Source organism: Mercenaria mercenaria, chromosome 14, assembly GCF_021730395.1.
Source record: "Mercenaria mercenaria strain notata chromosome 14, MADL_Memer_1, whole genome shotgun sequence".
NCBI classification, from domain to species: Eukaryota; Metazoa; Mollusca; class Bivalvia; order Venerida; family Veneridae; genus Mercenaria; species Mercenaria mercenaria.
The window spans coordinates 68,825,819-68,842,904 of record NC_069374.1 but is presented as its reverse complement, the minus strand read 5'-3'; the positions used below and the strand labels follow the sequence as shown (position 1 = coordinate 68,842,904).

Genomic DNA, 17,086 nt, shown 5'->3' with positions numbered 1-17,086 from the left:
AACGCAAAAAAGAATTGCACAACACTCCGTTTACGCTTTACATAATTTATTTGTGGTATTCAATCAGGTAGAATTAATGACCAGTGAAAAATGTCGTCTATTCGACAGTCTAGTTGGCTCGATTCTTAATTACAGCGCAGCCGTATGGGGAAACCAAGATTCAAAAGATATTGAACTGATACATTGTAATTTGTTACGTAAGATCTTGGGTGTTAAAAAATCGACAAATTTGGATGAATTATTTGGAGAGCTAGGAAGATTTCGTATGAAAATTTATAGAAAGCACATAATGTTAAATTACTGGATTAAAATTCTTAAATCATCAAACCTATTGATTGTCAAGATCTATAAAATGCTGGCAAATGATGAAAATAATAATATCTCATATAATAATATGAATTGGGCAAGTCAAATTAAAACAATTTTAGATAACATAGGTCTTTCTTATGTGTGAATCAATCAAAGAACATTAGACATTTCTTATTCACAGATAAAACAACGTGTTACTGATATTTACAAGCAGTCTTGGTACGAAAATATTAATAATTCTGGTAGATTATCGTCTTATAGCTTATTTAAGCACAATATTGAATTAGAAAAATATTTAGAGTGTATAAAGGAAAGAAAGTATCAAATTGCTCTTTCTCAATTTCGATTATCTTCGCATAAATTGGCGATAGAAACGGGAAGGTATAACAGCATTGATAGACAATATCGTTTATGTTATCATTGTAATATGGGTATGGTAGAAAATGAATACCACTTCTTACTAGTCTGTCCGAAATACAGAAATCTAAGAACGCGATTTTTTAATCCTTATTATTGTAGATGGCCAAACACAACCAAATTTATCGAATTATTAACATGTGAATCTAGAAAGAAAATAGCTAATGTAGCTAAATATATATATATATATATATATTGCTTTTCAGCAACGTAATTCAAACGATGTTAATTAATGATCGTATAATATCTAGCATGTTTATCGTAGAATTTCGTTACTGTTTACCAGACAACCACTAGCGTCGGTTACAATACAATTTCTCATCGTTTACTATACAATTTCTAACGTCGTTTACCATGTAATCCCTAGAATTGTTTACCGTACAATCTATTATATTGTTTACAGTACAATCTCTAAAATTGTTTACAGTGCAATCTTAAGCATTGTTTACCGTACAATTTCTAGAATTTTTCACTGTGCAATCTCTAATATTGTTTACTGTACAAACTCTAGAATTGGTCACAGTGCAATCTCTAGTATTTTTTTATCTCTTCGTTTACCGAGCAGTCATAAAAATTATTTACCGTACAGTCTATTAGTATTGTTTGCCATACACTAGCATTGTTAAGCAAAACTACAATTTTCAATGAGATAGCATGTTTCACAATGTTTCTTTACAATGTGAAGTTTTGTTCTTCTATGTAAATTCATGTCTTCACTACAGGTTTATTGTATTATACACATGTATAGGCTATAAATGTATTATGTCATTTAATGCCAATAAAGTTATGTTATGTTATGTATCAGATGTCACGATATAACTTATTTTTAATACAGCACAGACAGGATTAGTAAAGGTACAACTATATTGATCTGTACATCAATATTTTAAGGAAGAAAAAACACATTACTACTCTTACTACTAAGATAACAGAATAGTTGATGCTATTATTTATCATCTTATCAATTGTATGTAAATAAACAAAAGCATTCAGTTCAATTCATTTGATCTATGGATTTTATATGGCAGACGATCTCCTGTCTGTACGTACGTTATCTAATTCAGGGAAACCGGAAGTTCCATCTGATGATAATTCAAAAGCAACCACTACAATTATTGTTCTGGCAACATTCTTGGCCTTGACTACTACTGCATTATGTATTTCAATTTTATGGATAATAGTAAGCAAAATACGATCTACAGACAGGTAATATTTTATAAATTGCTTGTAATAAAAGGTAGAATATCGGAATGGGCCATTGCAACGTGAACTGTTTTGTTATATTTTGCTGGAACATCTTACTAAAATACATAAATATCAAAAGTTGTGTTTCTTCTACATAGATTCTATACGGACATTTATATCACTTTTAACATAAATATGAAGTAACGTGTTTAAACTGGGCTGTCATATTCAATGCATTAGATCCCGTTTACCAACAAAGTTAAGTTCGGCTCGATTTGTAAACAGGTCACTACTGTTTCAGTATGTGTCATTGTTGTATATTTGATGTGTTTTGTAAAACGCTTGACATCTATTCAGGGTTTTTATATTCAACACCAGTATGACTTGCTCTTTAACAGACGACTTCAATCTGACTAAAGTACATCTCCTATTACGCTACGCATAGGATCTGACAACGAGCTATTGATGGCCTCGTTCTGACAACCCTTCCGCTAGCCAATCAAAAGCTACCTTACAACATTCTGCAAGCTTTAAAAAGCTTTGTGTTTTGATATCAACAATTTTTATGTCGAAAGATGTCAGATAGCCGGTTAGCTCAGTCGGTAGGGCACTTGCTCTGTAAACGAGAGGTCCCGGGTTCGAGCCCTGGACTAACTGCAAATTTTTCTTACTCTTTGACATTCGAACAAGTTGTCTGATTAGTTCAAACAAAAATAGGTTTACGAAAATAAAAATAGCAATATTGGAAATCCAAAATATACAGAAGACGAATGTGAATGGGTCGTTCTCAGATCTTCGTTTAGAAGATCAAGTACTTTAGTCAGATTGCAGACGACTTCCTCATCAGACTCGTTAGAGAAGTGCAATTTTCTTATGACTTGTTTGTTTATTAGAACACTGTTTGATATCACCATCGCTATCTGCACTATGTAGTTATTATTGATCTATATCGTAGTATTGCTTGTAAAATCTTTGGTGAATTACTGTTTTTTTAGTCCAGCGAACAATTGGTTTTGATTCCTGTATTAAGGATTATATGCGTATTCGTGAATTTCACAATTACTGTCTTTTAAACTTACAAAAAGATATTTTATCCTTTTTAGGCAAACCGAGAATTCGTCATTTCAAATTCCATTAGAGCATTCGTTGGTAGTAAATCAAGCCCCACAAAACGAAGGTAAGTAAGTATGAATGACTATAAGTGATTGACATAAATCATATATTTCACACCCAAAGATTAATTAAATCGCTATCAATATCATTTACATAATTGTTTTTCTACCGTTGGTGTCTTCCTCCACCATCAAAGCTGGAAACCCGCCATATAACCTATAATTATGTCGCTTTGACGTTAAACCCAACAAAATACAAATAAATAAAATAAATAAATTTCTATCGTACTGTTATAATTTGATTACACTGTATTGCTGAATAAACATTCCTTATTTTCTCGTAAAGAGTAAACCAATTTTGTAAAAAGCACACCTATATACTGAATGATGACTGCATTACTGGATCAGAAAAAATGGTGTTTATTTCAGTTTCTGAAGCAGATAATTCCGCTTATGATATTCTTGACAGAACTCAGGGTGGTAAGCGTTTCATACTTGAACTTCATTGCTCTTTATCACACCTATTTCTAACTAAGTATAGGACACCTTAAAAGGCAAACAATAAATCGGTAATACTATTTAGGATCATAACAGTTATTCTTATATTGATTGTATTGAAATCCTTGTAATTGCGCCTTTGAATCTTAATATCATGAAGTCTTGTCTATTCAGTCTACATTTATTACAATCAATGTAATAAAATATGTTATAATGAAAAAGTTATATATGTACATATTTGTAGCTCCTGAACACACGTATGATACAGCATCTGTCAGTGCATCTGAAAGTAAGTAGAACTCATGTCCTTACAAAACGGTTTTCCATATAATAAAAAAAACCTGTCTTTCTTCATATCATAACCTCAATTTAATTAAAATACCCAAATACGCCTTAAAGTATACTTAAAACATAGTACGCATGGTGGGATTATACGATCGGTTGATGCCCACTCCTAAACTGCTTCATGCCGAATTCTGGTTGCTATGGCAACTAAAAGGAAATACTTTAAAAAGCTTCTTCTCCAACATCGCAAGGCCCAGAGATTAGATATTTGCACTGTAGCATTGTTGAAGGGTCCTCTACACCCTGGGACTGATACTGGTCCCGCTAGTGGTCTCTTGTTTTACATAGACTTAATATGGAAACATATAGTTTGAATGTTTCACATTTACTTCATATCTAGTGTCACTACTGTGAGAGGCTCAGTGGTTTTAGGGTACAGTAAAGGATTGCTTTCGCGGAGGGCACAGGCCAATCTCCTATCTTGTCACTTGTCTCTGCAGATGCGTAGTGTTGTTGTGCAATCTACCTTGTGATTGATGTTTGTTGTTTGAATAGTTGCACAATGCTATTGATGTGTAAACATAAAATTGATGAATACGCTACCACAGCTGTAATTACGTTCCATAAATTGAATGTATTGACGCATCTGTTAGACACTACTTAGTACTTGCATTCTAAGATTATTTTTCGATGATTCTGGCAAAGGATCCATAGGTACTGGGCAGTTTTACTGTTTTTACAATTGTTGAGGTGATTGCCCCTAATTAAGTATGCCACTGTAAAAGAAAAGATATAAGAAAATGCTTCCGCATGGGTAAATAATATAACTTTTTTTCATATTTTATATGGCATGATAAGAAAGACCTCTTTAGTAGGTCTTTTCATAATAAAATAAAATCTGTAAAAATATACTTTTGAAAACAAAGAATGCAATTAAGCAGAATAATAGCAGACTCGGTTTGATTGAGTCTGTTCATGAGAGATAATGAAATATGCAACACCTCTCACGCACCTAGCACCGGCTTAAGCGGAACTCTATTACACATCGATTGAATAGAGTTCATGATCAAAAAGGACCAGAAAATATAACAACCACAGCACTTAAAGATAGCTGTGGTGATGGTTAACAAAATTTATAAACAGGTCTTTCGAAAAATGGTTACAATGGCCTTGGAAACTTTGACTAATGTTTATATATATATTAAAGAAGCTTTTTAGTATTTTAATTTTGTTGCAGTATCAGTACAGTGAGCCAACAGATTCACATACATTAGAACTTATTCGCATACATGAACCAGCATATGTCATGGTCTTTTGACGGAGCTCTAAAGCACGATAATTAACGATGAAAGTTACCAGTAATCAATATCGAATATATGTCACTGATTATAATCGCACGTAACGCGTGCGGTGATATCATTGATAAGTAGTTAAGGCAACGTAAACTGCGCGACGTTGATTATAGATAGTATTATCGGATAAAACGATTTGACCCTATTCGATGTCATAAAATAACGTGTTTTAGGAGAAAATAAACATTTGAATTATCAATCTTTGCGCGAAATGTTCCCTGCTGCATTTTGATTCGATATGTGATAATGTGTCATATAAACTGTATAGACTATATTATATTAAATTTATCATACTGTATAGATATATTATCTGAATACTATCATTTTTTCAGGTACGGGCAATTCTGGAAACGCAGATTATATGAATCTACAAATTAAAAAATCACGGAATGCCAATAATCGCACGTGACCGTGTTCAGCAAAACAATCATTCATCTTAGATGAGGAACTTGTTACATTCATTACATATGTCGTTTGGGAGTTGATATACAGGCTCCATAACCTCAGATCCCCTTTCTAAATACCAGTTTGTTTAGTTCTGCCCATTGTTTTCTTGTTTGGGGCAAACCCATTACTTTATCCGGGGACGAAAACACCGCTTTCCATGGAATTACACGCCAAAACACGTGTATCATTGAAGGTTCCATGTGCACCGCCGTTTGAAAACATCTGATGTCTCTAAATTGCTCTCTGTACTTTAAGCATGTGTTATATCTTAATTCAATGTTAAATATTAGTTAACATGTACTGGAAGTAGGAAACCAAAAAAAGTGTCTTTTAATATCCCATCATAATAACCAGAAACATGCATAGTAGTCAAAGTTATGCTTATGTACAATGTGTATTGTAAAAGCTTAAAAGTTAAATCTACAACCACCTCAGGAGTAAATGGTGCTAATCTTCAAACATTTGATTTTGATATAAAATGCATACCCCTTATTATTTTATCAGGCATATTCATCTTACAAAATGGTGTTACATGTAATTTAAAAGATTTTAAAATTTAAATTATCTGATTGATTTTTATCTAAATAAACTAAAATACCTTCACGTAAATGGTTTTAAAACTTTCAAGCTTGTTTTTAAATTTTAAGCTGTGTACAGACTATTGTAAATAGTATTGCCCGTAAAGATAGTATCGATTTAAAACTCTTATTATTTTGAATATTAATCAAACGCCAATTGCTTTAAAAATATAGATTATGTGTTTTCATAGATTAAGAGTACAAGTATAGTAGTCGCAACTTGACCGCGATGGTTGAACTTAGGCAGATTATTCATATCGGTTATTTCATTGTAGAAATAGAGGGTGCTTAGTGTAGCTGTCAATTTAAAATTGAATGCAAAGAGCTGAAGCGTTTTACATACACCCCTTTTCTATAATAAGTTGTATCTAATTATGTATTATAATACAAATGTCACCCTTCGGGGTCAAGTTGCGTCCACTATAGATATATATATTTATTCTGATTCCTTTAATTAATATTTTAAAGAATAATTTGGATATTCAAATATTGCATAAAACCTAAAAAGTCTAATTGGTAACTGGTTTACAGGTATTTTCGTCTGTTTTGTTTTATTATGGTCTCTTTACTGTAAAGGGAGACAAATATGCAGGAGATTTCATTGGGCCAATTCGTTTCACTATTGCGAGTGCAACCGGCTAGGCGCTGTCCGGGTCTATCCGGCGTACGCCGATGTGCGCCGGTCTTGTGAGATACGCAAAGCGGCAAATCATATATTTTCGCGATATAAAGTCGGGTACACATAAGTAAATTTGGGTTAGTAACAGTAGATGTAGAACCATACTGCAAGAACTATCTTCTAACTTATTTGGAACATGCCAGAATAAGAGAAAATCATAATAAATTTCCAATTTAATTTTTTTGTATTTGCAGCTCACGTGGCCGGCCTACGCCGAAACGTTCGTTTATCAATAAACCGGCGGGATTTTTTTTCTTGCCGCTCACGTGACCGGCGTGCCCCGGGTTGAGTGAAACGAATTGGCCCAATGTTACTCTTAAGTGTTGTCGTAAAATACATTAAAACTGTAGCATAATTTGTACAATTATCGGCATCGAGGGGCGAACGCGGAACTATTATATATGTTTATTAATAAAGAACAAGAAACAACAGCCCTCGACAATTTTCTTTTAATTAATTTAATTTAGAAAATAAGTTATCATTTTGGAAACATAATATCTGTTCTCTATAACGTTACTACGGTACTTCATTAAAGCATTTTGAATGGTAAAATGTTCAAACTTTTAAGTAACTCCTTTAAGATGAATGACGTTTCGACTTTCAGGTTATTGAAAAAAGAAACCGTGTATAAAATGCAATGGTTTTATTTCAAAACTAAATCCATACTAAACGAACTTGGTACTCAGTTATTAGATAATTTTCATTTTTTTTATTCATCACACACTGTATGACCATCATTGTTTTGAATAAGCAGGATTGTACATTTTGAGTTATTACTTTTGTCTCATTAATATAAGTTAGTTTGAGTACAATAATTATTTACGTTTTTACGGTTTTGAGAAAAAGAATATTTCGAATTTTTCATTTTGTTGAGTTGAATTTACCGTGTCCGTTTTTATGGCTATGGTAATGAATATGATAGTAAACAAACTTGCCCAAATGTAACAATATCGCATGTTGTATAGTATTTTACAGGTTTAAATCTTTTTTATTTTTTTTTATGGCCATCAGTATTTCACTTTCTGCTCTCAAATTTAAACATATGCCAGATTATTTCTGTGGGATTAGATATTATTCGTGGTAGCAGGTTATGTTTTAAAATGAAACGGACTTTCAAAATGGTAAGCAATTTACCAATTTGATAATGCTTCAATGTCAACCTTACTTTATCATTATGTTTAAATAGTTGACAGATTTTTTATGAAAAGCTTCACCCACACAAATAACATATTTCTATTGGCCATTTTAAAGCATACAGCATAGCCATGTTAATATTTTTATTGGGTTTTTCCATGAAAGAAAATGAAACATGCAACTATTAAGTCATCAGAAGAAAGACATGATATCTAAATCATATATATCATTTTTGTACTTTTGTAATAGCGATTTTCCAAATATATAAAACGTTGATAGAATTAATATGATCTATAATAAGAAAGAAGAAATTTCAAGGTTTCAGCAGAAAAAACTTGCATGTGATTAAAGAATATAACATTTGTTATTAAACTCGTTGAATAAGAATGATTCCAACTCGTCTTATAAATTCTATACTGTATCGTTATTTAGTGTATAAAGAATGTTGTTTGTTTTGAATGAATATTGAAAATATCTCACAGAAAACTGCCAAGCTATTCTGTGCTATCTATGGTTAATTGTCAATTAGTCAATGTCAGGGGAGTGATAATGGACCAACGTGGCCCACTTGCTGTCATATACGAGGAAAAGCTTGAGATTTCCTGAAAAAAAGCAAACTTTGGAGATACAGGTATCATTTTAGTACTTATCTATAACTGAATTTTATGCGAGGCAGGCAGTATTTGTACGCAGATTTCTTAAATATATTCTAAGACATGTTCATAAAGCTCGAACAATTTTGATCGTATTATTCAGAATTCAAGTTTCGACCCAAAACATTTATAGCATATCCTTTAACAGCAAAGATTATTGTTAAAGCATACTCACTCTCACCAAAAGAGTGTTTTATCAAGTTTCAACCTCGCGTCATTTGGGTTTTCCTTCTAGTTCTATGTGACCGCATCACACAAGTATTCTGGACGTGTAAAAATAGTTCCATATTCATTTTTTTATAATTTTGGTATTGTGTGAGTATATGAGCATCTGAGGACTGTTTTAAACAACTCCGCTCTAGGGTTAGGATTAGGGTTTAAGGTTAGGGTTAGGTTTAGAATTGGCCTCACCCTGGGGCAAACTTAGTTTTACATTGAGTTGTATAGGGAAAACAATTAAAAATCTTCTTGTCTTGAACCACAATTCACAGAGCTTAGATATTGTAGCATTGTCTAGTAGCTCTCTACCAACATTGTTTAAATCATGACCGGTCTATGCACAATGAAATGTTGGTTCTTCGTGTGTGTCGGTTGAAATTTCACTTACACTGGCTATCCGTCCTTTCAGCGCTTTGATTTTTTTTACTGTGAGGAATACCAGCCGCTTACGCGGTAACTGATCCAATCATCCGGAAACGGCTGGCATTCTGTGATTTATTTCACAGACATCATATTGATATATTAAATAAAACATAAATACATTATTCCATTTTGATCCTTAATTTGACCAACAGTATAATACAGTTTATATTGTTATGATCAAATATAAGTTGTTATAACTAGGAATACACGTGTAAATATAACAAATATTTTTTATCAAATTATATAAATAAATATTAACTGAATAAGGAGTGTTTATGTGTTACAACAGCTGTTAGTTCTCGATGTTTATTTACTAGTATATGTTAAGTTACTGAACTTGGAAATATTGCAAAGTCTCCATTTTGTTCCATTGAATGGCCTTTCAACCTTACATGAAAGACTTGTTTTTAGTGCTCTGTGCTTCCGAGAAAACTACCCTTACCTATTATCTTTTGCTTACTGAATGCAATACCATTCATGTATGTAAAAATATTTGATCTTCGTAGTTTATATTATGTTTGAAATATCATCGGCCTCCATATTTTAGCTCCTGCTGTTCACTTTAGATCTTCATTTTAACTTTTGTAGGATTAGTAGCTGCAAAAATGAATATGTCTCTTTCAAAATTGTAGGCAGCCAATTATTCTTTTAAAAAAAACTTTTATCAGTCTACATTGGCAAAAGACTATGTTTACACAGCTGACAGCATGTCATATAAAGCGCAATAACCACATAAACCGCCTATTTAGTTTGAACATTGCGAAACATACGAGGGACGTTTCAAAAGTAGTGACAACAGTAGCGGGCTATCCACACCTCAGTCATTTTCCAAGTAATGACTATGTGAGACCTTCAAAGTACTCTCCTGACTGTACAAGTTTCTAGGCGCAAAAGTCACCCAGAAAATGCATTCTCGAAACACTCTTCAGATGTACAGTTTATACATTGGTATAGAGCACTTCCAACTGCACTGCGCGTTTCAAAGCTGCGCCCCCTTAAGCATGAGTTAATTATGGGTTGAACCAAAAGTCACAAGGGGAGAGATCAGGGCTATACGATGGATGTGGTAAAATCTCAATATATTTCTCTTTGAGGTATTCCTGACCTACGGCTGAACGATGGGCCGGGGCGTTGTCATGTAGCAGCTTGATACCACGCGCCCCTGTCCTTGGGCGCTGTGGTGTGTAGTGGTCAAAAATGGCAGAGAGGAGATTTTCTTGGTAAAATGTACCAATTGCACTACTCTGTTCAGGGACGGGAACTCGCGCCACAATTTCATCGGAGTCAAGAAAAAGGCATACATAACCCGCCTGACACTTCTGTTTCGCCGAGCAATAACGAGCTTCTCGTTATTTTCAACTATCCGCATTTTATTATTTTCTTTATGTCAGGCTCAAAAAGGTACAGCCACGTCTCATCACGTGTAGCAATTTCTTTGATACGCTTATATTTCTCGTTTTTGTATTTGACAAGCCAGGCGGAAGCTTTTTCTAAGTAAACCCCACCTTCTTTTTCTCAAGGGTCAATAAATGCGTTATCCAGCGTGCTCGAACCTTACGCAGGATTAGCCGTTCTTTTGAAATCGGACAGCGCTGACGAATTAAGGCCCGACATTTCCCCTTTCTGTTACACTGTGCTTCTTGCATCTTTCTCGATTATTGCTTTCACAGCATCAATGTCTTTGTTAGACTAAGAAGTCAGAGGGCGCCCAGGACGGACCTCATCTTTGGTGTTGTTTTCCATCTTTAAAGACACATACCTATCGGACAATCTACGGTATGACAGTGCACTGTCCCCGTCGGCTTAAATTTCTGTTGCACCGATGCAAAGCAGTCCGCGCGTCCTATAATACGCCCTCTGCTCTTCGCGAAAATTGCAGCTAGATTCAGCCATTTTTTTGAGCCAGTATGAAATACTACAAGTATTTTAACTGCTAATTAAATGTGCTTTTGCACGTGATTTTAGTGCCATTCCATTCAGTTGGACTGGAAAATCAATTATCTTTCCATTGATATGCCACACTTGTGTGTGCATGTGCAAATGGTGCAAATACCTGACTGTTGACACTACTTTTCAAATTATTCTCGTATAACGCCAAGTAAAACAAGATATGTTACTGTGAATAACTTGGAATAACTAATTATTACATGGGTGCTGACAAAACTGCTGCTGATGCCATAATGTGTGGACGAATTGGCTCAACTAAACATCATGCATTCTGATGCAAAGAGATACTTACATGGTTCTTGGACAAAGTATTGTTATTGTTACTGGTCCTTCCGTCAAAGCTACTTTGAATAGAATCTCGGTACTAAGAGACACAAATGGTAATTGGAACATATTTACTATTTCGATTATAACAACCTGGGCCCAGTTGTTCGAAACTTTAAAAGACTATCTAACTAATCGCTGTTAAACTTTGATGCAAAATACAAGTCTTGGTGGGAAACACTAGTATGATGTTTTAATTTTACTGTAAAGACATTTTAGAGTTCATAATCCTAAAGTCATACGTTTGTTGTTTCTAATTTTTCTAAAATGTTGAAATATAACTTTAAAATTTAATCGACTGTTAGCTTAATCAACTGTTAAAGTTTCGAACAACTGGGCACAGGGGCGTACGCCTATACGAGTGTACGTACAATTCAAAATTAAAATGCTAAAATGCAAAAGCAATGTTAATTCTAAGGAGATAAGGTGGCTATTTAAAGTTCTTCATTTCAACAATATCATTTTAATGAGATTATCAAATTTGTTTTTGAATTATTTGTGTTTTTATTAACCGAGAATATTCTATAACGTGAAAAGTAAGTGTAAATTTCATGAAATCATAGAGCACAGCGAACACAGCCAGAGACACAGACTGCCGAATAGGCCTGCCACAAACAGAACACTCACACACGCACGCACGAGTACACAAACTGACAACAAGGACAAAACAAACGGATATGTGTATATTGAGACTCCCTTGGTTTTAGTGTTCTATAGAAGAAATTACGCATAGAAAAGTATCAGAAGAACCAAACTGTCCAGGTGGCAAACTTAAGTAGCAAGTGAAGCAAGTGTATTAATGCCATGGAAAATATGCAGGTAAACCCTGAAATGTTTAGAAAGTTTAATATAAGGTGATCAATTAAAATAAACTTGCAATATTTTACAAGTTCGTGTTTGTGTCTCAAAAGAACTATCCAGCTTTTAACAGTGTTTCATGTTGGGAGGAAGACCCCGGGTGCCTCCTTCCGACAGAACTTTAGCCATGACCTGGTACTTGGATAATACCATGAATTGTTCACAAATCCAGCTTGATGGCTTACTCGTATAAAAACAGACACGTCGTGCGGGGTTTCGAACATACAAAGATACGAGCGGATACAAGCTAGACCATATCTCAACGGTGCACTATATATTTGAATATTAAAAATATGAACAATTACTACGTTTACTAGAGATGGTACCTAAAATTCAAACTGCATTTGATATTACTTTCTGTTGAAAACTTAATAACAAAGTACCTCAATCGTATTATGGCTTATCTTTCATACTTCATGGTTTACGCTGATATTTAATCCAATAAATTTGGCCCTACTTGGAAAAGTGAAGCCAGTGACAGATAACGCTTCTAGGACTATTTGATAGTTATCTGAACAAAATATGCATAGATTCGGATGTGTTTCCCAAAAATATACTTTACTTCAAGATCTGTAAAAAGTCATTCAAACAACAAATTTGAGCATTATCTTTCATTTTCAAACGAACAAATTAAAAGAAAATTTTGTTACTGTTGATAATTTACAGGTATGGTATGATCATAGGAAAGAATACATTATTCGTGAGCAAAATTACAAATAGACTATATGAATTTTACGACTTCGGAATCCCTCAACATTTTATAAAATTCGTTTGCCTATTTTAAGAAAATGGAGTTAAGGCTGCTGTCTACGCTGACGACCTGGTGTTATGGTGTAAGGAAGAACATGCCACTACAGCGACAAACAGGATGCAAGAAGCCATCAACAAGCTTTCAGCTTAGGCTGAAGACTGGTGTGTATCGATCAATACAGAGAAATCGTCCACGACACTATTCTCCCTGTTGTCAAAGCAGAGGGCGGGTACAATCAAGATGGGAAATACTTCGCTGATTGAAGCAGACGAGGCAAAATACCTTGGAGTGACCTTTGAGTTTTCATTCAGTACCCATCTGGCAAGAGAGAAACACTACATGCAGCCACAGGAAAACACTGCAGCAATTACATAGCAGAGACTGAAGCACTCATGAAGGCCGTCTCAATGGTTGAAGACTCGGCAGAAGAAAGCTCCTCAGTCGTCTTTCTCACAGATGCACTGTCTGTCATGGAAGCTCTGATCAACAATAAAGCTCCGCAGCTAGCCAGGAGAATGCAGAGCCTGAATATAACCTGCAAAGTAGCATTTCAGTGGATTCCATCCTATTGCGGACTTGCAGGCAATGAAGAGGCAGACAAACTGGCTAAGCTAGGAGCTCGGTCAGAACAACCAACAGAACCTGTGGGTTACAAGGAGAAAGTCACCATCATCAAGGCACTAACGAGACCAAGGATAGAGGAAGATGCTTTTCATCTCCTTGATCGGTCTGAACAAGATGGTCAGGCTCCGCTCAGGGCACAACAAGCTCAATGCTCACATGTACAAGAAATACAGACTGGCATCATCGACAGCTTGCCCATGTGGGGAAGAAGATCAGACTACGGAGCATATACTTCAGGGATGTAAAAGGCATGACCAGGAGCGAGCTGCGACTTGGCTGATAGATACCTCAATCCACCAGAAACTGTATGGAGACATTGAGGATCTACGGCAAACCACAAGTTTCATCGAGGCTACTGGTCTGACAGTGTAGTCGCGAACGACAAGAAGAAAGAAGAAGAATAATCAAGGCCTCAAAATGTATGATTTAAAACAGAGCGATATAAAAATGTTTATTCTGTCTAATGGTCACACCAAATCCATATCAAAAACTGTGCCGAAAGAAGTTATTACAGTTTTTTTATGACACACACCTTCTGTTTACAAACGTACCTCATTTGCATATTGACCGAGGCGTGCGAAATCGCATTTACCTTGCGGAATCTGCCGTTACTGAACTTTCTGTTAATATAATGCAGACATTCTTTATTCTAAATAAAAAGGTTGTGTTAGTAAAAAGAAATGACAATCACCTTTCTTTAGCTAATCAATCAAAACATGTTACTGTCTAAAGTTCCCGTATTTACTGTACGGTGTTAAGTTAAAATATTGTTAGTGTGAGAAAACCGGTATGCACATCAGTTTTGCACTTGATTTGTTATTGTTGTCGTTGAATACGTAGCCATAGGTACCACTTCTACGTTTACGTTTTGTTTACTTAAACATGCAATTAACAGTACTATGCAACAAGTTTAAGAATAACATGGTGTAATAGGCCTCAATTTCACCAAAAGGGTACATGCAATTTGATAATGTAAGCTTTAAGAATGTCAAACGATAGAAATAAGGTACATATTGACAAGTTATATAGTGACAGAAGTTCTCAAAAAAAATTCCTTTAGATTACCTCCCCTGATAATTTTAGTTTTTCATGAGATGTTTCCACTGAAAACTAGAAAAAAAGATTTTCCCCTTTTCCCTACGGGGAATTTTCGATTTCTTTTTGATATTTGTACCAGAATCATATAATGCAGATTTCTACCGCAAAATGTTCTCGAAACTCAAGTTTAGATTCTCATAATGAAAGAAATTATATATTTCCCATAGGCATCAATGTTAACTTCAGTACCGATTATCTCCTCAAAAAATGATAAAATTTGAAAAATCTCCAGGTGAAACGGTTTTAATTTTGAATGTTTATAAAGTGACCAAATTTCATTTTAATATTACCATTCACTAACAAGATATGAAATATGGCGGCTATTACACAATGTTATCCTTAATATAAGACAAAATGCATGCTTAGCTAAACAAAATATAAATATTTATAACCAGTACAAAAAGTCTAGCTAATGATATATATTTTATACACATGTATGCTAACTGGATGTTTTAGATTTAGCGTACCACTTCAGGAGAATCGTGTTGCGATAATGAAAACGAGGTTCATATGAGGAGGCCATCTATCTGGCTTACGGAAGGTCGGTGGTTCTACCTAGGTGGCCGCCCATGATGAAATAATGCACGGAGGGGCACCTGCGGTCTTCCTCCATCATCAAAGCTAGAAGGTTCCCATATGACCTAAATTTTTGTCGGTACGTTGTAGGACCCATCAATTCCATTGTGCATGCAAGTCTCTACAACGATCGAATGCTCATTTCTACAAACATACCGACATAATACTATGCTCGATTTACTTAATTTGGGCATATCGGAAAATTTGTTAGCACAAAAACAGGACACCCGTTTTACTCTGTTGTTCAAATTTCAAATGACGTGTTTTGTTGGTAAACCAAGAGAGCAGCAACAGAACAAAAATTATCAGCCAATGTTGAGAAAGAAAAAAGTTACGGCGTGATATTAAAGATTTCTTTCACGGTTGCAATTCAATCTATCAATCTAATATCAAATCTAGATACCGAAATACCATTTAGCAATTTACGCAGTTTGAATAAGCGTTTGCAAATATAAGATGTTGTTTTAAGTAACTAGAAAAGTGTGGTATAATGGTTTAAAGAATCCATTATACCAAATACTTTTAAGGCATTCTTTTCAGATCATAGCTTTTCGGTCAAAAATAAGTCATGTACTTGAAGAATATATTTCGCATTCCTTTTCACACTAGTTACGGCTATGTTTTAATATGATGGGCGGTGGCATACGAACATATATCATGACCGTTTAGAGAAAACTGACAAGTTGAAAGGTCACGACTCTTACTAATACGACTATAGCAACTGCGGTGTAGAGATGTCAACCATGGAACGGGAATGAATGATGTCACTTTATCTTCTACACGTAAAAACAAGTATCGTTCCGATTGTTTAATAAGATTCTAGAATATTGTTTCATTTTTAGTATATACCAATTAAAGTAGTATTTTTTATTATTTTATTATAATATAAATGAGGTTACGGAATTTTTCTTTTTAATATTATTTTTGCGTATTTAATCGTATTTTCTAGAGATTTGTGACCGTATATAAATCTATATATCAGTAATTAACATATTACGCACGTCTAACTATTACTTGTAGTATTTCCTAATGATAATATTCCTTTTGGCAGGTAAATTTCTGACAGTTATGTTGTGTACAAACAATTATTATTTTTTATTTCAGTTACAATCTTGAAGGCAAACCCCTGTTGGCAAGGGAGGAAAAATTGCATGGATTTTGTTAAGTGTTGGGAAAAATATTGTGAAATTGTGTTTCGCTAGTAATGCTGTGTTTTATATCAATTTTTTAGAGAAATTAATTGGGGTTTTGACTTCAAAACGCAAGAAATCAATCTAGGACTGAAACAAAAACGAAATCAAATTGAATATTCTAGGACTGAATTAAAAAACGTGAATTGTGAAACAATATATATCGAATACTTTATGTTTTATCTTATTCATCGATAGCGTATATTATACAAAGTGTTGAACTTATATTTTCTTGATCTTGTGTATTCAATTTTGTTCTATTCTACTTCAAGACTTCTTACGGCTAAAAGTTTAAATATGAAATTAAGTACGTATACGTATTAATTATCAGCCGGTTTTGTGTATTGCCTCATGTTTAATTTGTTGATTGCCTCACGCAAATTTTTGTTTTTGTTTTTATTTATATTCTTTTTTAGATAATTAAAAG

The 17,086-nt window shown here is 34.2% G+C and overlaps 1 protein-coding gene across 1 annotated transcript; it reads left to right on the top strand.

Moving 5' to 3' along the window:
• The first annotated feature begins 1,747 nt into the window (after window positions 1–1,747).
• LOC128548227 (uncharacterized) lies at window positions 1,748–5,917 on the top strand. The gene is made up of 5 exons (XM_053522691.1): window positions 1,748–1,932; window positions 3,015–3,088; window positions 3,453–3,503; window positions 3,766–3,810; window positions 5,491–5,917. Exons 1-5 carry the CDS (start codon window positions 1,748–1,750, stop codon window positions 5,565–5,567), a joined length of 432 nt encoding a protein of 143 aa, XP_053378666.1. The 3' UTR covers window positions 5,568–5,917.
• The last annotated feature ends 11,169 nt before the right edge of the window (window positions 5,918–17,086 follow it).

Bases quoted from the DNA above. Each gene is read 5' to 3' on its own strand.
- LOC128548227 (XM_053522691.1), top strand. From the start codon at position 1,748: ATGGCAGACGATCTCCTGTCTGTACGTACGTTATCTAATTCAGGGAAA. The intron at 1,933-3,014 runs GTAATATTTTAT...TATCCTTTTTAG, and splicing joins AAAATACGATCTACAGACAG to GCAAACCGAGAATTCGTCAT. The intron at 3,811-5,490 runs GTAAGTAGAACT...TCATTTTTTCAG, and splicing joins ATCTGTCAGTGCATCTGAAA to GTACGGGCAATTCTGGAAAC.